Source organism: Anser brachyrhynchus (assembly GCF_964034855.1).
Source record: "Anser brachyrhynchus genome assembly, chromosome: 24".
Lineage (NCBI taxonomy): Eukaryota > Metazoa > Chordata > Aves > Anseriformes > Anatidae > Anser > Anser brachyrhynchus.
Window position 1 is genome coordinate 1,356,524 of NC_137717.1, and position 20,741 is coordinate 1,377,264.

Genomic DNA, 20,741 nt, shown 5'->3' on the forward strand with positions numbered 1-20,741 from the left:
CGCGGGGCTGCCCCGTGCCGGAGCCACGCGAACCTGGCCCCGCAGCCCCTCCGTGGGGTGGGACGGGGCCGCTGCCCCCCCCAGCCACCCGCTTCCCCCAGGGCTGGGGGTGAGAATTCCCAGAGCATCCCCCCTGCACGCCCTGGGGTGGCAGCGCTGCCACGCACCACGGGTGGCCCTAATGCCACCACGGCCCTGGCCGGGGTGACTGCACGTGGCTGCGGTCCCTCTGCAGCGGGGGTCAAAGCGCACAGCACCCGAGGCCAAGGCAATCGGGGCAGCTTCTCTCCAGTGCAGCCCAGCTTGGCCCCCTTTTTCCCAGCTCACAGGGGGGGTGTTGGGGTCCCAGGAGGTGCCACCCCTGCTGAGGGAGGGACGGGCACTCGGCCAGGTGGCTCCCCCACATCCAACCCCTGGGTTCTCCCGCTGTGCGAACCCACCGGGTGCCCGCGTTAAACACTGCGCTCCAGCAAGGCTGAGCAGCGCAGATAACATCCCCGCTGAAGGCTCGAGCTGGGCTTTCTGCAGCCTCATGTATATTAATCGAGATGAATATTTATGCGAAGTTTCCTGCTCTTTAGCAGTTGTTAGTGTGCAGGCGCACTCCGGGTACCGCTGCTGGTTCAGGCTGTGGGTGGCGAAACGGCTCCAGCCCGGACCCTGCACCGGGGGCTGGGGGCAGAGCCGGATCCTTCCCTGGGCAGAAACTCTCCCCATTCCTCCCAGTTCCTCCCAGTTTCTCCTGGGAGCTCTCCCCCAGTGGCCCAGCGCGCTGAGTCCTTCGCCCTTCCTCTTGCCAAGGCTCACCTCTGCCTGGTGCACACGCGCGCGGCGCTGGCCCCGCTCTGCCCTTTGGTGCTCGGTGCTGGGAAATGACTGAAACGATGATGCTGAGCCAGAACACATCCCCCTGGGCAGGAGAGCGCTGCAGGATCCGGAGCTGCGTGGGACCAGCTGGAGGCTCCGGCATCACAGCCGTGCTCCTTGATCCTTAGCAAACCCCAAAGTGAAATTTATTTCAGGGTATTCCCACATCCTTCCTCTTTGCGTTACTGCACGGGCTTCCCTGGGCTTTTCCCTTTGCTTTTCCCCCTGCCACCACTAGCGGAGAGCTCCGGCGTTAAGCTGCCGGGGAGGTGAGCAGCAGGCAGGCCCCGTCTGTCTGTCCGAGGGGCACCGGCCCCTGCTCTGCAACTTGCTCGGGCCCTTTTGCCAGGCCCGTGCTGCCTTTTCCCATTAAAGTGGATTATTTTGCAAATCACATTTCCCTGCTTATTGGGGTTTTTGTTCTTCCACTGGAGCAATTTGCAGCAACGTTCATGGGAAGTGGCTCCACGGGCATCGCTGGGGGCTGCCCCGTCCCACCCTGCAGCAGAGCCCAGAGGCTGCTGGTGTGGATCAGCACCATCTGCTCAGCCCCTGTGCTGCTGCTGCTGCTGCTCGGAGGAGATGAGCCCTGGGGATCAGACAGGGGAGTCAAGAGAGCCTGGGGGTGGCGGCAGCATTCCTGTGCTCCCCAGCCGGGCACGGGGCTTGGTCTTTTTGCTGAATCCTCGCCTAGGGCCATGTACAGAGGAGCTGCCGCCGTGGTAACTCTGACCTGTCCCCAGTTTCTGTGCCAAAGGAGGGGAAAACAAGAACCCTATGCTGGAAATGGGTTATCGGTACATTAACGGACAGGTTTAATTCCCGGCCGGCAGGCAAAGCCCTGCTGTAGCAGCCTCTGCACATGCTGGTGTTGCACTAATTCTGCCCTGCGAGCGGCTCTGCTGGCGCTGACAGCCAGCCCCGGTGCAGCCTGCGCCTGCTGCGGCCGAGAGCCCACCCGTGCTTTCCCCTCGCCCCAGGAGCTCACGGGGCTGAGGACGTGGGGGGCTCCGTGGCCAGCTGGGGAGGTGGTCCACATGCCTTGGGGTGCTCCAGCCCCTTCCCGAGCACGGGGGGGGTCTGGACACCCGCTTGCCTCGGTTGGGGCTGCAGGCACAGCCCTCGGCGGAGCCCGCGCTGCGGCTGGGGGAGGTTTGCAGGGATGCAGCAGCAACAAGCAGCTACGGAGGCAGCACCCAGTTGTCCTGGTAACAGTGGGTGCCTCCGGCTCCCGCAGCATGGGCCCCCCCCGGCACGCACGAGCCCCGTGGCCCAGCAGCACCAGGACGGGTGATGGGAGCTGGGCCGGGTGCTGTGCCGCCGGCACGGGGCCAAGGCAGAGCCGCTGGGCGATGGCACCCGGCGCGTCCTGCAGCGCAATAGCTGGTGCCACGCGATGCGCTCGGGAATTTGGGAGCACGTCGAGCGTGCAGAGCCAGTCGGCTGCGGGAGCAAAATACCCGGCGGGAAGCAGAGAGCGTGACCCGGAGAGCCGCGGGCTCGGGATCGCCCTTCTGCTAAGCTGCAGCCTCTGCACTGATCTGTATTTACAGAGACGGGCCACGAATATCCTCTGGTGATGTCTGAGCCAGCGCTGCCGTGCTCCCTGCTACGGGGAGCAGCCGGGGAGCTGCTTTGCTTCCTCTCAGCATCGGCCCCGAGGGGATGAGCGTCTGTCTGGGGACACCGGGTCAGGCACCAGCAGGCTGCAGGGGACGACTGGGAGAGGGAGCGCGAGGGAGGCAGGGAGGCAGGGAGCTGCTTTGCACGAAGGTCTCGTGTGGATACGGCCCCACACATCCAGCTGCACAGAGCAGGGCTGGATGAGGGCTGGTGCTGATCCCGTGGGTGCTGAGCTGGGGTTGTGGTCATTTCCCAGCTTTCTGCTCCTGCCTGGCCCTGGACAGCGGCTGCGAGGGGCTCCTGCAGCCCTGGGCACCCCACGGAGCCGAGAGCAGCACCCAGCACCGGGCAGGATGCGGCCAGCAGAGGCGGCCAGCCGGGCGGCTGCTGCGTTTCCAGCTGTGCTGCTCCTGCAGCGTGGCAGCGAGGCCGTGCCGCATCGTGCTGGGCACCGTGCTGTGCGGCTCTGGCACCGTGACCACCGCAGGCAGCACCGTGTGCCTGGTGGGTGCTGCCCCGGGGGGCACCCAGGCTGCCCTCGGTCACCCGGGGACCGCTGGGGTTTGTGCACAGCCCGGGCTTGGCCACACCGGGGCACGCCTCGGGCCACGCAGGTCCCGCACCCCTGCTCGTCCCCACGCGCTGCTGCAGCTCTGCAGTCCCCCTGTCCGCTATCACGACGCCCTCCGTGTCACGACCACTCGTGCCATGTGTGTGCCAGCGTGGGGTGTGCCAGCCACATCTCCCACGGCGTGCCAGCCCCGGCTGCCCCTGCGGCCCCCACCCCCGGCTCTCCCTGCAAGCCGTGCCGGGGGCTGCACACGCGTGCAGCACGGCCGCTGGCAGCCAGCGCCTGTATCCCGCACAGGGGCGTGCGATGCACGTGCGTGTGCACCCCGCGGCCCCCGCCGCTGTGCACACCCCCACTGCCCACGCACCCGCACCCACGAGCAGCCCCGCCGTGCACACACGACCCCGCTCACGCGTGTGCGCGCCCCCGCCACCCGCACCCCGCACCCACCCGCCTGCACGGCCCCCCCCGAGCATGCCCGCCCCCCCTCCCCCCGCGTGCACGTGCACATCGCAGCCGTGTGCACGCCCCCCCCGTGTATGTGTGTGTGTGTTGGGGAGGGGGGGGCGCACCCCCGCCGCGTGCACGCGCACCCAGCGGCGCCGCGCCGCGGGCAGCCCCCTCCGCCCGGCTGCAGCAGCCCGGGGGTCGCCTCTCCCCACCGGCACCGGGTCTGGGGGGGGGGCACCGTGTTCCCCCCCCCTACCCCCCCGCTCCCTCGGCCTCCTTAAGGCCGCCCCCCCCCCCCCCCCCCGCCATGCCCGGTGCTGTCACACCGCCCCGCGCCCGGCGCATGCAGCAAGTGCCCGAGCCGAGCGCGCCGCCGCCGCCGCCCCCCCCGCCCGCCGCCAGCACCGGGGCCCGGCGCGCCGCGTGCCCGCTCCCGGCCCCGCGCGCCGCCGCCGCCGCCGCCGCCGCCGCGCTCCCCCGGGCGCGCCCGGGCACCGGCAGCCGCCGCCGCCGCTCGGGGATGGCCAGCCCGCTGCTCGCCGCGCCGCGCCGGGGCTCCACGCGCTGCTGACGGAGCGCAGGTAAGGGCGGCGGCGGCGGGGGGGGGGGGCGAGGGGGGGCCCGGGGATTCCCCCCCCCATCCCCATTTCCCGGTGCATCGCCCCCCCGCCTCGGTTCTTCCCCCCCCCTTCCCCCCTTCCCGGTGCCCGCAGCCCCGCTCCGCTGCGCCCAGCCCCGGGGGGCGCCGCGCTCCCCCCCCCCCCACCCCCCCCAGCCTCGGCGCGGCGCCCGGCGGGGGCGGCAGCTCGCGGGGCTGCGGGATGCGGCGAGCGGGGCCGCCGCTGGGCACGGCCCCCGGGGCGCAGGGGTGCGCCCCCCGCATCCCCGCTAACCCCCCCCCCAACCCCCGGACCGCGGCCAACTCTGGGGGCCCGGGGCGGGGGGGGGGGCGCAGCCGCCGTCCCGGGGGTAGCCGGGGCTCGGTGCCCGGTGCGGGCAGCGGCACCCCCCGGGCGGCCCCGGCCCTGCCGGGAAGTTGCGCGGGGCTGCGGCGGCGGCGGCTCCGCTCGCACCGGGCATGCCCGTGGGGGGTGGGGGGGGGCCGGTCCCCGGCCGTGCCCCCCCCCCCGCGAGCATCGCGGGCGGCCCCAGGGCAGGGGGGCTGCGCGCGTGGGGGTGGGCACGGGCACACGCGTGGCACCGCCGTGCCGTGCCATCGCGTCCGGCAAGGCCGCGGGTGCCCGGTTGCCAAAGGGACGTCCCCGCTAGCCCCATCGTGGGCACGCGCGTGCTGCCGGCCTGGCACCCGTGAGCCACCCACGCTGGGGCCAGCCCCACGCCGTCACCCCTGGTGCGGGCCCCGGTGGGTCGGCAGGCGTGGGCAGGCGTCCTGGCACCGTGCCGGGGGCAGGCGGGCGTGCAGCCCCCCCACCCGCGCAGGGCTTTGTTCAGCTGAGGGCTGTGGGGAGCCCCCAGCCCCGTGCCATGGGGCGAGCGGCACCCGGGGCCCGTGGGCGTGCGGCGAGGGCACACGTGGGCACCCAGCGTGTGCCGGCGCGGGCACGTGCAGCGCGCAGGTGGCAGCCGGATCCGAGGGAAAACGGGGGGAGCGGGGGGAGCTGCTTCCCTTCCCAGGGGACCCGTGAGCATGGGGGGGGCACAGATGGAGCCATGCCACGCGTGTGCGTGCGTGTGTCCGTGCGGGTCACTTGTTGAAGCAGCGGGAGGTTCCCTGCAGCCCCAGCCCGGCCGGGGCGGAGGGTGCTTGCGCACTGTGCCTGCGTGGTCGGCGCCGGGGGCTCGCGGCAGCACGGTGTGTGAGCAGCCCTTTGCTTTTCTAGGTCATGTCACTGCTGCCTGTGCCGGATGGCGCCTGGCAGCCGGGGCTGCCGGTGACGTGGGGACCGACCCCGAGGAGGTGGCCCTGGGGTGGCCTGGCTGTGCCGTGCCAAGCGTCTCGTTGGGGTTTTGGCCGGGTGCTGCTGACGGATGGGGCGCGTGGAGCCGGTGGCATGGGGCTGGCTCCGGGCCGTGCTCTGGGGAAGCACCGGGGGTCGTCTTGGACTGGTCATCTTGGATGCAGGGCGGTCGTCTTGGGCTGGTCTCTGCCCTGTGAAGGCTGCGGGGTCGGAGCCGGGCAGGGTCTGGGGGGGCCGGAGTGTGGGCTCGCTTGGCCCCAGCACAGAGGCAGTGGGGAGGAGCGGGGCGGCCGCGGCTGTCGTCACTGTCACTGTCACTGTCGCTCTCGCTTGGCTGCCCTCTGGCCGCCCTCGTTGGGGATGCTCGGCGCCCCGCTTCCCAGTGGGGTTCGGTACGAGCTGCGTGGCTGGCGGGGGATGCTGGAGTTAGCTGTGGGGCAGCATCGGGCCCCCTGCACGGGAGCCTGGCAGCGGTTCCTCTGCAAGGTCTCCCCGGCTGCGCTGCGCGCCTTGCCACACACCTGGGGTTCTGATCCAAGGAGTCTGCAAGAAGCTGGGATGCTACAAATCTGCTCTGTGCCGGAGAGAAAATGGAAACGGAGCCGGCACCGCGCGTGGCTTGCTCTCCAAACGGGGCTGAGGAGCTCCGGGACGTGCTGCCTGCTCCTCCCGCTGCCTCCGGTGCCGCTCGACGCCTCCAAGGACTTGAGCCGCGCTCGGCTGGGGCTTCCCAGGGAGCTGTGGTGTGCTCAGGGCTCTGCGGCGGGTCCGCGGCTTGTGGAGAGCCCCGTCCGGGCACCAACCCCCTGCACAGGGGCACCACGGCCCATCGGGGCCGGCTCTGCTGCTGGAGCCGTGGGAATGGAGGGGTTTTCCGTGGGAATGGACGGGTTTTCCTTCGCCCGGGCTGTCCCCATCGCTGCCAGGTGACAGATCTGGGGCAGGCCAGCCCTGTCCCCGCTGAGCTGGCTGCGCTGCAGGACGGGCTCCCCCCTTCCCTGCCCAGAAGGAGGAAGAGCAACGGACGGGCTCGGCCGGACGCACGGACCCCTCCGGGCTGGCCTGCGTTGATGCCTCTATGCTTCTCCAAGGGAATTTGGACCGAGGCCCTGCAAACTCATTTCCTACCATGCCGCCATCCTCTAATGGGGACGGGGCTGGCTCCAAGCCACCCGGCTCGGCTGCCAAACGTCAGAGCTCCGTACCTCCTCGGTGCTCACGAGGGCCATCGCGCTCCCCCCGCTCTCGGCCCGTCTGTCCCTTCTTGATGCCCTCCAGGAGTGGGACGGATCCAAGCCCATTCCCGTCCCTGGAGAGCGGCACTTCGGGGGGCTCCCAGCAGGTCTGGATCCGGCTGAGAAGCGGGGCTACAAAAATCCCTTCCTGGCATGAGTGCACGACCAGGCTGCCGCCTCCCTGCTGCCAGCCCTGCCACTTGGACCCCCCCCCTCTATTCCCCATCCTTGGAGACCTCCTGGAGGCCCCCAGCCCTTCGCACGGTGCCAGGGCAGGAGGGAGCTGGTGGCAGAGGGAACCGTGGCCGGCGGCGCTGCAGCTGCTTGCAGGGGGAGCAGCCACGGCCCCTGCAGTGCCTGGCTGGGGGGTTCTCACCCCTGGGGGCCCCGCAGCTGCTGGGGGGGGCAGGCACACGCTGTTCCTTGGCAGAGCGTAATCCCTAATCCCGGAGGAGATTTCACTGTGCCGTCTCTCGGCCTTGCTTTTGGAGTGGAGTTTTACCAACAGCAGTTAAGTAAAATAAATAAAAGGGCCTGTGCTTGCCAGTGATAGCGGGGCTGAGCCAGTGATTGGCAAACCAGCACCATTAATTAGGGCTCCGCGCCGCTGCCAGCCTGCGTGCTTCAGGAAAGGTGGTGGCAGCGAGCCGGGGAAGCCAGCGGGAGAGGGGGAGCGAGCGGGGAGCGCGGAGACGTGCGGGCGGGGGGGAGGGCAAACGTGGTCTGAGGCACCGGGGGGGGGGGTCGCGCAGCTCCTGCAGGAAGGCGCGCGGCGAAGCCAGCTCCCCGCCGGGCGCACGTGCGTGTGTGCAGCAGCACGAGCCGCACACCCACGGGCGCACACGTGTGCACACATGCCTCTGGGGGAAGCTGCGTTTTTTGGGGGGGCGAGGAATGGAGGCTGTGATTTCGGTGGAGTTAATCCGTCACGTTCACCTGGTGAAGCTCAGAGCGTTAATTAGCGGATGGAGAGGCTCTGCTGGTGCTGGGGCTCGGTGCCGGGGTCCCCGTGCCGGGAGGACGGGCGCAGGGAGGAGCGGGGCCCAGGAGCCCTCGCAGGCAGAGGGGCTGCTGAAGGCAGAGGCGGCTTTGAAGCTCCCGGCTGCCTTTTAACCACCAGCAAAGATCCTGGGGATGGGCGGCGGGCAGGCTCGCCCTGCGGGGGCTCAGGAGGAGCTTGTTAAAGCGCTTTGTTTGCCGGCGGTCACCTCTGGGCAGCTGCGAGGTGCGCTGGTGCGATGGAGCGCCTCGTGCCCGGCATGTGGGTGTGCATCCCGGCTGTGCCGAGCCGAGCCATGCTGAACTGAGCTGTGCCGAGCCGTGCTGAGCTGTGCCACCTGCCAGCCTGCTTCTCCCGACGGCGTTGCCTTGCAGCACAGAGCAGAGCTGCTCCCGCAGTGGTCCGGTGCCCGGTGCTGCAGGACTGCCCGGCCCTTCCTTCTGCTCGTGCCCTTGTCCCGAGCCATCCTCGCCTTCAGAACTCTCACGGATCGTATACTTTATTTAGCCTATTAAAAGAACACTGTCGGGTTAAAAACCGTGTCTCTTAAAACCCAAATCTCCTTTACTTTGCTATTAATCGTTTCTCAGATTATTAATGCCAGCAGGGCTTAGTGCCGCCCGTTTATCGCTTTTGGGGCTGTTTGTTTGTTTCTGCCCTCGCCTGGCACACAGGGGCTGCAGCGCCCGGCCCCCCTCGCCCCAGCCCCGGGGCCGCTGGTGGCTGCGGGCTGGGCAGGCTGGAGCTGCCCCAGATCCCCACGAAATCGCCCTAAATGCGAAGCTCTTCGGGGAAACAACCTGTTCCTGCGGCGTGAGCACGCCTGGGGCGGTCTGGCGAGGAGCAGTGCCTCCTCCTGCCGTGCTGTGGCTGCTGTGCAGGGAGGGGCGAGCCCTGGCCAGATCCTGCCGGTCGCCGGAGCCCATCTGGATGCAGGCACCCGGCGGCGATGGAGCGGTGCCCGCGCTCCGAGCGGGGCCGCTGCTCCTCCCTCCGCGGCGCGGACGCGAGCCGGGGCTGTCATTTCCTCGCCGGCGCTCGCAGGCTCTGTAATGGCTCTTTAAAAGCTTTAATTAAAAACCCACCCCTCCCCTCAGCCCAGGCGGGGAACAAAGGGAAATGAGAGGGGCTGGAGCAGGCTGCAGCGGGTGCCTGCGGCGGGCGAGCGTGCCAGCAGTGCCAGCCGTGCTGCGGGCGCCAGCAGCAGCAGCAGCTCCTGTGGCCCAGCGAGGCGCTCGGATGCGGCACGTCCCTGGGGGCAGCCGGGGCCCCCCAAGCCCGCGGCCGCCGGCATGGCGAGGTGCGTGCCGGGCGCTCTCCTCCACGAGGAGCGGGGCCGTTTTGGAGCCATCTGGGCGATGGGCAGCGGGGCCGGGGTCACCGGAGCACGCGGACGGCGACGCTGCAGGGTGCGAGGTCCTCGCCGCGGTGCCAGGTAGGGGGAGCGTTGGCGGCAGCCCTGGACCCCCCCCCCGAGCTGCTCGGCAGCGCTGACCCCCTGCCGGCCCTCTGCCGGGTCGCTCGGTGCCCCCGCTGCTCGATATCTTCTCGGGCCCAGCTTGCAGCTCAGTGAAATATTTTCACTGCAGCAGCCACAGCAAACGCTGCAGGGAGCGGGGCTGGTGCTGAACGAGCTGAAACGGATTTGATCGGCTCTTAATGAGACCTGGCCTTCGGCAGCAGCTGCAGCAGCGGTGCTCGGGCGCATCCTGACCCCGCTGGGGTTTTGGGGTGAGGGAGGCTCCTGGTGGTCCAGAGAGCCCACCCGGCTCTTGCGGGGCAGCGTGATTAAAATGTGAGGAGCCCGGGGACCGCAGCAGCCCGGCTGTGCCGCTGTCACCACGATGGCAGCAGGCGCCGTGCCCCGGCCGCGGGCTGGTTGGGTGCTGGCAGGAGCCGGGTGGGCAGCGGGGCCGAGCACCCCCGCTCGCTGCTGCCGGGCGAGGGAAGCAAGCACCATCTTGTGTCCCTGCCAGGCTGCGGGAGCCCCGCGAGCTGCAGAGCGGCAGCGTGTCCCTGCCTGACCTCCTCCTCCCCCTCCCCTTCTTCCTCCTGCCCCTCCTCCTCCTCCTCCTCCTCCTCCTCCTCATCCCTAGGCTTCTTCCCCCCCCCCTCCCAGAGCAGCACAGGGTGGGGATCCTCCGGGGGACCCCAGCTCCTTAATGCCTGTGGAGCCCCAGCAGGGACCTGGTGCAGCTCCGGCCGCCCCTTGGCTCCCTGCTCTGGGGTTCCCCCGTTGAAGCGGGCTGGAAGTGGCCGCAGGGGAGCGGGGTTCCCCTTCCCCCCCCCCCCCCCCCGATCTCCCCTGCTTACATCTGGGGTTACGCCTGGATCCGGCCACCCGCCTGGCTGCTCCCTGTGGCACCAGCCCATCCCTGCCCCTGTGCCCGCGGGCTGCTGGCGGGGCCGGGTGCCCGCACGGAGCCCCCGCACCATCGGGGTGGCAGGAGCAGCGCCCGCCTGTTGCACGGGGGCCGGGTTATTTTTAGCTCCCTAATGTGCCCGTCGCAGCATTGGCGCAGGCTCGGCCGAGGCTCAGGCTCCCTTCCCATTTTGTAGGGCTGCCAGGGTACCGGGGCCTCGGCCGGGGGGGGATTTGGGAGCGGGAGATGTTGCTTTGGGATGGAGAGGAGCCTGGGTTAGCTCGGGGGCGAGCGGCCACCTCCCGAACCTTGCTGGCCGCCCCCTGGCCCGCGGAGCGGTGCCGACACGCGCTTGGTGGCCTTGGCCTCTGTAAAGCCACGCTCTGGTCCCACTTAATAAGGCCACCGCATGCATTATTTTATTAATGAGTTATTAAAAAGCTATCCGCAGTGATGCTGCTGCATACCCGGCATGGTTCCCAAGAAATACGTGCTTTAACGATCGCTCGCCCTGTGCCGGGCTCTCGCAGCAGGTAGGGGGGATGCCCCGCTGTGGGGTGCCCCAGCTCATCGCCCCGGGCTCCTCCAAGCACCCACCCTGACCCTGAGCAGCCCTGGGGGGCCAGGAATAGCCCCAAGGCTTTTCATAGCCCGCTCCAGGCAGGCGCTGCCCGGTGGCTCCTCGCCCAGGATGCGCAGGGCGAGCGGTGGCTCAGTGGCACCGGCACCGAGTGCCCACTTGCCGCACGGCTGCTGCCCTCGAGTGAGTGGGAGCGGGGTCTTCGGGGGCTGTGGGACGAAGCCCCCGGCCTGTGATGTGTGCTGATGGCATGGGGATCACCTCGGCACAGCCGGGGGGCGGGGTGGGGGGCACCGATGGCTGTCCCTGGGGGCTGGGGGCACCCTGGGTGCTGCTCCCACGATGTCCGGGGCTCGGTGCAGGGTGCTGCCCCCCCCGTACCAGCTCTGCAGCGGGGAGCCCGCGGTGCCGTGGCTCCCGGTAAGCATCTGTCTGTCCGTCTGCCCATCTGTCTCTCCCCCAGGGCAAATGCCATAGGATGACCGCTGCTGGTCCCCTCTTACTGGCTGTGATTTCGTCTGTCCTGTGGCTCACGCGGGGCTTTGACCCGGCTCCCAGCGCCTGCTCAGCCCTGGCCTCCGGCGTCCTGTACGGCTCCTTCTCGCTCAAGGACCTCTTCCCCACCATCTCCTCCGGCTGCTCCTGGACCCTGGAGAACCCCGACCCCACCAAGTACTCGCTGTACCTCCGCTTCAACCGCGAGGAGCAGGTCTGCACCCACTTCTCGCCCATGGTGCTGCCGCTCGACCACTACCTGGCCAACTACACCTGCGACCCGCGCGGCGAGGCCGCCAGCCCCCCGCCCTCCCCGCGGCGGCCGCAGGAGGAGGAGGAAGAGGAGGAGGAGGAGGACGAAGCCGAGCTGGAGCTGTGCGAGGGCGCGGGGCCCTTCACCTTCCTGCACTTCGACAAGAACTTCGTGCAGCTCTGCCTGGCGGCCGAGCCCGAGGCGGCGCCGCGCCTGCTGGCCCCCCAGGCCCTGGAGTTTCGCTTCGTGGAGGTGCTGCTCATCAACAACAACAACTCCAGCCAGTTCACCTGCAGCGTGCTGTGCCGCTGGCTCGAGGAGTGCCTGCAGGCGCCCGGCACCCGCCGCTGCGGCCTCACCCACGCCGGCTGCAGCTGCCAGGCGGAGAGCCCCCCGGCACCGCGCCACAACGGCTCGGGGCACGCCGCCCGCACGCCCGCCCCGCCGCCCCCCGCCGCCGCCCCCACCGAGCGCTGCTGCCCCCCCGAGCTGCATTCTGCGAATGCCAACGGGTTCGACCTGCCCGAGGTGCCGCACGGTGAGTGGGGCGCGGGGGGGGGAGCCCTGGGGCTGGGGGGGGGCTCCCCGCTCCGTGCAGGCTCCCCCCTGCGCAGGAGGGGGCAGGTTGGGTGCTGTGCGCGCGGAGGAGCCATCGCAGGATTGTAGAATATCCCGAGTTGGAAGGGACCCGTAAGGATCATCGAGCCCAGCTCCTGGCACCACACCTGCTCCATCCTGCTCCCGCACGCCCCTTGGGACAGGGGCGCGAGCCGTGCGCTTTTCACGGAGCCAGGAAGCCGTGCACGGGATGAATCCTGCCCGTGTACGCTCCCTGGGGCGCGGGGGTGCCCATCGGGTGCTGTGCACGGAGCAGCGAAGCCATGCAAAGGGCAAATCCTGCCCGTGCCTGCTCCCAGCTCGGGGTGCAGCTCCCCTGAGCAGTAGGCAGGCTCAGCAGAGCTGCACAGAGCCGCAGCTCGCTCTCCCCATCGCTGCTCCCCGCTCTGTGCCACGGCTGCTTTAGCACAGCCCCGGGGCTCTGCTCGCCACCTCCCCGGCCGGGCCTGCTGCTCGCCTGACCGCGAGCCGGGAGCGGGAGCCCTGTCACTCTGCATTGGTGGAGACGAGGAAAACAATTTGCAGGTAAAATGACCCTTTCCCATGGCAAATTACCCTTGACTGCTGCAGCCCGGGCGCTTGTTATTCCAGGCAGGATGTGGCGGCACGGCACGGCCGGGCTGTTAACCAGGCGGAGTGAAGCCATTTGCTCGTTACCAAATTGCAGGAGCCTCAAGTGCAAATAAAGCAGCCACGCTCGCCCGTGGGCACCGGGCAGCGAGCCGCCTCACCCCGGCGCTCCCTGTGCCCTGAGTCCGGGCACCCCGGGGTGTCCATGCGGGCCCCGGGGGGCACACATCTGGCCAGATGTTCCCCCCCTGTGCCAGCTCCAGGCAGTGCCCGGGGCTGCAATCCCCAGCTCAGCTGTTCATGGTCTTTATCCGGGGTGATGCTGTTCCCAGCAGATTAGGTGGTGGTGGCGGTGCTGGGCTGCGTGTCTGTATAATTTCATTGGGTTTTAGCATTTGCTTCAGGAGCTAAATGTCATTATGGGCAGATCCCCGAATAAATCCCCGGTCCGTTTCAGCTGCGTGCTTATAAATCGCCTCATCCCGAGGGGAGCTTCTTGATCTGATTTTTTTCTTCCTTTTTGTTTTTCCCCTTTAAATGCAACTCTGCGTGGAGGATTAAGAGCCTGGGGCCAGGCCCAGGTGCCATTCTTGGGCTCAGCCTCGCTCCCCTTCTGCCCGTGGTGCCCGGGGATGCTGCAGGGGCTGGCTGCTGCTGTGCGCTGCATTGGCAACGGGTGCCCAGGCTGGAGAATCCGGGGGGGCTGCATCTCCTGGGGGGGTTAGCAGCAGTGAGCGTGGCTCCAGGAGGGGTGCTGGGGCCCTTCCCGGCACACTCGGATGCTGAGCCACCCGCCAGCTCTCCACAGACCAGCACGGCAGCGGGCTGCGAGGGCGGCAGCCAAGCTCCTGCTCCTTCCCAAATTACGTTTGACATTCAATTAAAACCCCGAGGCGCCCAGAGGTAACGAGTTATTGCAGACGGAGCCGCGGGGGCAATTCGTGGCCTCGGCCGCTCTCGGCACCCCCACACCATGCGCCCCCCGGCGCTGCGTCCCCGAGCCCCCCGGGGCTGGAGCACAGAGCGCCCTTCATGGCAGCGAGGGGGGGGCCCGGGGCTCCCACCTGGCCTCCCCCTCGCCCCCCGGGGGGAGAAAGGGCTCCTTTCAGGGCGACAGGCAGGGCTGGGGGCTGAATGGCGCCTGTGAGCCGAGCCTTGGCGGGCGCCCAGCGCTGATCTCACCGGCTCTCCTCCGCCGAGCGCCGCAGCCGCGCGGGGGCTGGCACCCGCCCAGCCGCTCCCCGGCCTCCCCCCTCCCGGCCCGGGTGACGCCGCGGGGTCCCCAACCCCGGTGCTGTCCCCTCTGTGCCTGGAGGGGGGGGACACACGGCCACGTGCAGCCTGGCACCCGGTGGGCACCCGGTCTGTGCAGGCAGAATCCCCCAGATGGGCGGGTGTAGGGTCGGGGCGCTGTGGGGTGATTTGGGGCGCATTGCCCCAGTGCTGTCTGTGTCCAGCTCCCTGTGTTTTTGGGGCTCCTCGCAGGTCTCGGCCCCACAGCTCTGGGGCTGGCTTGGGACCACGTTGCCCCTCGCACCAAAGCCCCGGCCCCTCAGAAAGCAGCCACCAGGGCGGTGATGCCGGGACGGGGCTGCCGGCTCCCAGCTTGCGGGGATACAGCAGCCTTGGGGGACAAACGGGGGTCCCCAGGAGGACACCCCCTCCCTCAAAGCTGTGCTGTGGGGCACAGTGGAGGGCTCTGGGGCAGGGCCCTGCGTGGGTGCTGGGCAGCGGGTCCTGGGGACGGCTGCGGGCAGGGCCCTGGCGCAGGCGCGGTGCGGTGACAGCCGGGGATTTAGGGCCCTCCCAGAGAAATTGGATTTGGTGCCTGTCGAACACGGCTGGGGAGAGCGCCCTCGTATATCCTCCGGATTTATGGCTGCCCCCAGGCTCCCGCGGTGACGGGCGTAATTCTGCCACGCTGCTCATGGGGACGGGTGGCCCCATGGCGAGCTCAGCACTGTGGCCGGACAGAACCTGGGGGCAGCCCCCGGCCCCCCCAGCCCCCTGCGGGGTGCCCCGAGAGGAGCCGAGGGACGCAGCCGCTCCGTCCATGGAGGAGCCCGGGCGGGGGGCCAGGCCCGGGCAGGGTCACTCTGAGTTGAAGGCAAAAGTCGGTAAATTTGGGTCTGTTTTACGGCACCAATAAGTGTCAGTGCAGTGCGTGCTCCTGCCTGGGGCTCGTTTATCACCTGTGTGTGTTACAAAGGGAGCCGCAGCCTGCCCAGGGCACGGCTGGGTGCTCCCTGCCCGTCCCAGGCGTCCCCATGTCACCTCCCCTCCATCCCTCGGGGACGTCACCGTGCCCTGCCGGCTGTGCTCAGCGAGGTGCTCACACCACCCCGGCCAGCAGCCGAGTGCCCCTGGTGCTTCGGGCTCCGTGTGCCACCTGCCCACCCTCTGCGATGCCCGGGGGGGACACGGGTGCTTCCCGGGGGGACACGGGTGCTGCCTGGGTGCCCCTGCTGCCCGCTGGCCCCCACGGCAGCGCCTGCACCCCAATGTCACTGCCCCACGCTCAGGGTGAGTGCCTGGGAGCGCTTCGGTGTCCTGGGCACGGGGACGAGGGACACGGGGGTGGTCCTGGGGGGGCTGGGCAGGAGGAAGCCGGGGAAGGTTGCCCCTGCGCCCACAGTGCGTGCCTATCCGCTGAGCCCTCCACATGCCAGTTAATTTCACGCCAAGTGCTCTTGATGGATCTCTTGTTATTTTTGGTGAGCTGAGCCATAAATTTGTGCCACCTCACTGCAGCAATCTGTTAAGTGGGGACGGGAGAGCACCGCTGCGCTCCGCTAGCCACGTGCCCTGGGGGCGCGGGCACCCCGGGGTGCACCGGGGGCACGGGTGCCCTGAAGTGCACAGGTTTATTTCAGCCCAAACTGCCAAAAAGCCGGGGTTGGCAGAGCTGTGACGTGTTCTGGGGGGGGGGGGGTCACGAGTGTGCTCGGCCACCTCCAGCATTCAGCAAGCCACGTGGTGCTCAGCGTGGGGCTGGGCATCCCTGTCCCACCCTGCAACGTCCCTCGGCTCGCAGTGGCCCGGTCCCGTGCCTGCCCCTGCCCGCTCTCACCGGAGCCCTTCTCTCTTCCAGGCAATGCGGTTGAGGAGAACCAGAAGGTGAAAACCCAGTGGCCCCGGTCGGCGGACGAGCCGGGTGTCTACATGGCCCAGACAGGTACCGGGGATGGGAGCAGGTGGCGCTGGGCTCGGCCGTGGGCAGGGCGGCGGAGACGGAGTGACTTCCTTTGCTTCCTGCCCACGGACTGACTTAATTTGCTCCATTTATGCATTTTTTTTTCCTTTGCACCTTCCTCCGAGGGTTGTAAAGCAGGAAAAAAAAAATCCATTAATTGTTTCGTTCAAATGTATTTATTTGGCAAATTCATCTGGGTAATTTGAGCGTGCCGCTACCCCTCCCCAGCACTCCCTGATTTATGGGTCGAGGGCTCGGAGGCGAGCGGGGAGATGGATGGCCCCAGCGCCGGGCCGTGTGTCTGGCATGCCGATCTCCCCGCTGCGCTCGGCTGCTCCCAGGTCCTGCGCTGCCGGCCCCATCCTGCCCCGGGGGGGTGCTGGGCAGAGCCGGGGGGGCCACCTCGGCCACCCCAACACCAGCCCTGGGGGCAGCCCCGGCCCCCAGCCCAGCTCAGCGGGCTGTGCTGGTTCCCAGCCCCATTTCCAGCCTGCCCGTTTCCATCCCCACTGGCCAGGGGGAAGCAGGACCCCTGTGGGGCGAGCAGCCCCCCGCCTCACCCTGGGTAGGGGCACCTCGGTGGGAGCAGAGCCCGTCTGCGGGACAAACCATCCCCTTCAGAGCCCTCCTCTGTACCTTCCTTTTTAATTTAAACTGATGGCCTTTTCCTCCGGCCTGTCCAACGGCTTCAGATAGATCATCAAGCTTAATAAGAGCCAGGTGCTTGGAAATGTCAGCGCGGCGGCTGCGCGGCGAAGGCGAGCGGTGCTGCCTGTGCCGGGCTCCCTCGGGCACCCGGGGGTCGCACAGGACCCTGTGCTGGGTCACATCCTGCGCCCAGGGCCTTGTGCCTTGTGCCTGGTGCCTGGGGCCCCTGCTCCGGGTCTGGAGGGCGGCAGCACCGTGGTGGGGGCTCCTTCGCCCTGCCTGCGTCCTCGGTGCCAGGGCGCTCTCGGCAGCTCGTCCTTGCTGCTCCCGGTGCCGGTGGGGACCCCGCGGGCTCCCTGGGCAGCCCCCAGCCCTCACCCGACGTCTCCCCGCAGGGGACCCCGCGGCAGAGGAGTGGTCCCAGTGGAGCGTCTGCTCCCTGACGTGTGGGCAGGGCTCCCAGGTGCGGACGCGCTCCTGCGTCTCCTCTCCCTACGGCACGCTGTGCAGCGGGCTGCTGCGCGAGACGCGGACCTGCAACAACACGGCCACCTGCCCAGGTACGGGGGGGCTTCCAGTGCCGGGACGGGGGTGCCCAGCACCGGCTGGGCACCACGGGCTGGGTGGGCGGGTGGCTGGGGACACGTCCTTGCGGGCGGTCTCTCGGTGGTGTGGAAAACGGGGGTGCCTGGGGGTGTGCAGGGAGGGTGGCTTCGTGTGGCTGTGCGGTGGTGGCAGCAGGAGCAGCCCACCAGCCTTCCCCTGCTGCGGAGCTCTCGGGGATCTGTGGCGGAAGGCACCTGCAGTGTGTGCCCCAGTCCCCTGCCTGCCTTGCCTTCTCCTCTTCGTCCCCATCCCCAGCGGATGCCGGCAACCTCGGGGCTTCCCTGGGGAAATGCGGAGCTGGGGGAGAGGCAGGGGCTGGAGCCTGTGCTGTGGGGCTGGCACCAGGGGACTCGTGTGGGGCAGGAGGTGGCCGAGCTGCTCCAGCACGGTCCTGAGCAGGAGCAAGCAGGATGGATGCCTGTGGTGGCACCTGCAGTGCTATGCCCGCCTGTCTGTCTGTCCACAGTGGGGTCCGTGTGTCCTGTGTGGGACTGTGGGGACCAGTGGGACCTCGGGGTGCAGCCGCAGCAGCCAGGCTGCCAGGTGTTGGGGGGCTTTGCACCCCGTAACACGTGGATGCTCCCCTTGGCGTGGGGGCACAGGGGCTGCTGGGGCCATCTCGGCTCGCAGAGCATCCTTTAGGACGCTTGGGAGCCCCGAGGTCCCCGAGTCCTTTCCGAGGGAGCCGAGCTTGTGCGAGCGCTACGCGTGCAGGGACTGTGCCCGCTGCTTCAGTGCCAGGGTGAAAGAGGCTGTGCCAGGGCGGGCGGGGAGCGACAGCACCACCAGCGCCTGCTCGGGGCCTTTGGGGCGTGAAGGTGGGGAAGGTGCCGGTGCCACAGGGCGAGGAGGGGAGTGGGGACCATGCCCAGCTCCGCCGCAGAGCAGCGGCCGCGGGCACGAGGGGTCTGCGCTGCCCAGGACCCCTCGGTGCCAGGAGGGAGGCGCAGGGAGGCTGCAGCCCCCGTGGGGCCGTGCCGTGACGGCGCTGTGCTGTGTTGCAGTTCACGGCGCGTGGGAGGAGTGGTCCCCGTGGAGCCTGTGCTCGGTGACCTGCGGGCGAGGGGCCAGGACCAGGACGCGGCGGTGCGTGGCCCCGCGGCACGGAGGGAAAGCCTGCGAGGGCCCCGAGCTGCAGGCCAAGCCCTGCAATATCGCGACCTGCCCGGGTCAGTACCGCTCCCCCCTCTCCCCCTGCTCCCCCCCTGCCCGCCCGGCCGCGTCCCCAGCCCTGGGACGGCCGGGGAAAGCCAGGAGCCGGGAGCCAGGGCTTTGCTCCCGGTGCAGGGGCTGCAGTGGTGCACGGGACAGGCGGTACGGCCGCTGTGGCACCGCCACAGGGACCTGGCACAGCCCAGGGGCACAGGGGGGTGATGGCACGGGCTGCACCCTCCTGTCCCTGTGGAGAACTGGCTCCGTTGGCCGTGCAGGGGGGGCCTGGAGCCCCCACCACGGGCAGGAGGGGCCAGCCCCGGGGCGTGCTGGCACCTGGGGTGGCGCGGGGACGTTGTGGGGCACCGGGAGGTGGCTGGAGGGGGCTGTGGGGTCTGTGTGCGCGCGGGTGGCAGCGCCGTCACCGTCTCTTCGTTCTCCTGGCATGGTCACAGCCGGGGAGGCTGTTTTGGGGCCGGTGGGCTGCGGGGGCATCCTGCGTGTGCAGCCTGGTGAGGCTGGAGGTGGGCTGGGGGCATGAGGAGGAAGGGGAGCCCCTGGGCTCAGGGTGCACCCATGCCCCCTCCCACTGCAGCAGCTGTGGCAGGGCCGCGTCCCCGCGGCACGGGGCTCTTGCCATGCACCCTGCCTGCCCACAGAGAGGCTGCCAGAGCCACGGAAGCTCCAGCAACTCCTTCCCTGCCTGCCCCGGCCCCCGCAGCAGCGCTGGGGCTCAGGGGGTTGGCGTGGAGCAGTGCCGGGGGCTCCCAGCGGGTCCCACGGGGCGCACCTGCAGCAGGGCTGGGCGCCGCGGTGCTGTAGGGCCAGCCCCTGCGGGGCTGGGGGGCCCAGTCCCGGTGACGGGACCCCCTTGGCTGGGTCAGGGCTGGGCGCTGCCTGCTCCGGGCTTCGGCACGCGGAGCCGGCACGTCGGTAGGCTGGACCCGTTGCACGGGGAGCGGGGCGCGGGCGGCGGGGAGCCGGTGCTGCTGGCCTGGGGGCGCTGACGCCGCTGTCTCGTTGTCCCCGCAGTGGAAGGGCAGTGGCTGGAGTGGGGCGCCTGGAGCCGCTGCTCCGTCACCTGCGCCAACGGCACGCAGCAGCGCACGCGCAAGTGCAGCGTCTCGGCCCACGGCTGGGCAGAGTGCCGGGGGGCCCACGCCGACGCCCGCGAGTGCTCCAACCCCACGTGTCCCAGTAAGGCCCCGCGCGCCGGGGGGGGGAGCGAGGCGGGGGGCACGGCACGCTGCTGGCACTGCGCGTCGTGGCGTGGAGCATCGGCACGTGGCCGGGCTGCGAATCTGCCTTAAAGCTGATGAAGTGTCACCATCGGTGATGCCGGGCTGCTGGCACCCTGTGGTGTCAACATTTGGTGTCACCATCAGTGGCAACAGGCTGCTGGCACCCTGCGGTGTCACCGTTTGGTGCCACCATCAGTGATGCCAGGCTGCTGGCACCCTGAGGTGTCACTGTTTGGTGTCACTATCAGTGACGTGAGGCTGCTGGCGCGCTGTGGCATCACCGTTTGGTGCCACCATCAGTGATGCCAGGCTGCTGGCACCCTGCGCTGTCACCATTTGGTGTCACCATTGGTGACGTGAGGCTGCTGGCACCCTGTGCTGTCACCGTTCGGTGTCACCATCAGTGATGCCAGGCTGCTGGCATCCTGCAGTGTGACTGTCTGGTGTCACTGTTGGTGACGTGATGGTGCCGGCAGCTCGCACACCCCTCGTTGCGGATGTGGGTGCGGGGGGAGCAGGACGCCAGGGGTGATGCTGGGGACCGGCAGCCTCCCCCCTCGCGCCGATCGCTGCCTCCAGGCGCATCCCAGCAGGAGGTGTCTGTGCTGGGCGTCCCTGCTGGCCCCCGGCTGTGTGCTGGGTGCTGCGGGGGCTGTCGGTGCCCGGGGGCTGCAGGTCCTGGTGCACTGGGGGCGTGCAAGCTCTTGTGCACGTACCCAGGGCAGCTCGGTGCCCGTCCCACCGCCCCGCTGCCTCCTGGGGCTCGGGGATGGGGACACAGGGCAAGGGGGAGTCAGCCAAAGGGCAGAGCCCGTCCTCTTCCTGCCCTTCGACTCCCCCGCATCCATTGCCGGCACAGAGGGAGGTGGGGGCTGCCCTGTGCCGCAGGGTGGGAGCGGGTCTGCGACGTGCCAGGGTGCCCTTGGGCTGCCGTGTGGGAGCAGCCAGGCGTGCTGCACGGGGGCGTTTGTCTTGGAAGGAGATTTAAATTATCGATCCGGGGACTTAATCCCCGTGGAGATTTCCATCCGCGGCACGGCGGGCAGCCACAGCAGGGGCCCACCAGCCCTGCCCCGTCCCCTGTCCCCACCCCCACTCCCTGTGGCCCTGGGTGTCACCCACCACACTGAGCCGGGCGTCCCGCGGCCGGGGGCCCCCACCGTGTCCCTGCCCCGCAGCCGACAGCAAGTGGGGCCCCTGGAACCACTGGAGCCTCTGCTCCAAGACCTGCGACACGGGCTGGCAGCGCCGCTTCCGCATGTGCGAGGGCACCGGCGTGCAGGGCTACCCCTGCGAGGGCACGGGCGAGGAGGTGAAGACCTGCAACGAGAAGAAGTGCCCAGGTACGGGGCAGCCC

General features: G+C 69.5%; 1 protein-coding gene across 12 annotated transcripts in view; it reads left to right on the forward strand.

The window, feature by feature from the left end:
* ADGRB2 (adhesion G protein-coupled receptor B2) overlaps positions 1–20,741 on the forward strand; it is a 95,740-nt gene that overhangs the window by 64,740 nt on the left and 10,259 nt on the right. For 3 of the 12 annotated variants that reach the window (XM_080567139.1, XM_080567135.1, XM_080567143.1), the window contains 6 exons: positions 11,072–11,894; positions 15,636–15,719; positions 16,781–16,945; positions 17,996–18,160; positions 19,176–19,340; positions 20,563–20,727. In XM_080567139.1, the coding sequence (XP_080423265.1) occupies positions 11,087–11,894; positions 15,636–15,719; positions 16,781–16,945; positions 17,996–18,160; positions 19,176–19,340; positions 20,563–20,727 (1,552 nt within the window). In that variant the 5' untranslated portion in view covers positions 11,072–11,086. Of the gene's footprint in view, positions 1–3,965; positions 4,093–6,541; positions 9,101–11,071; positions 11,895–15,635; positions 15,720–16,780; positions 16,946–17,995; positions 18,161–19,175; positions 19,341–20,562; positions 20,728–20,741 lie in introns of those variants that run through there. The other 9 variants (XM_080567146.1, XM_080567136.1, XM_080567140.1 and 6 more) reach the window with 8 other exon arrangements.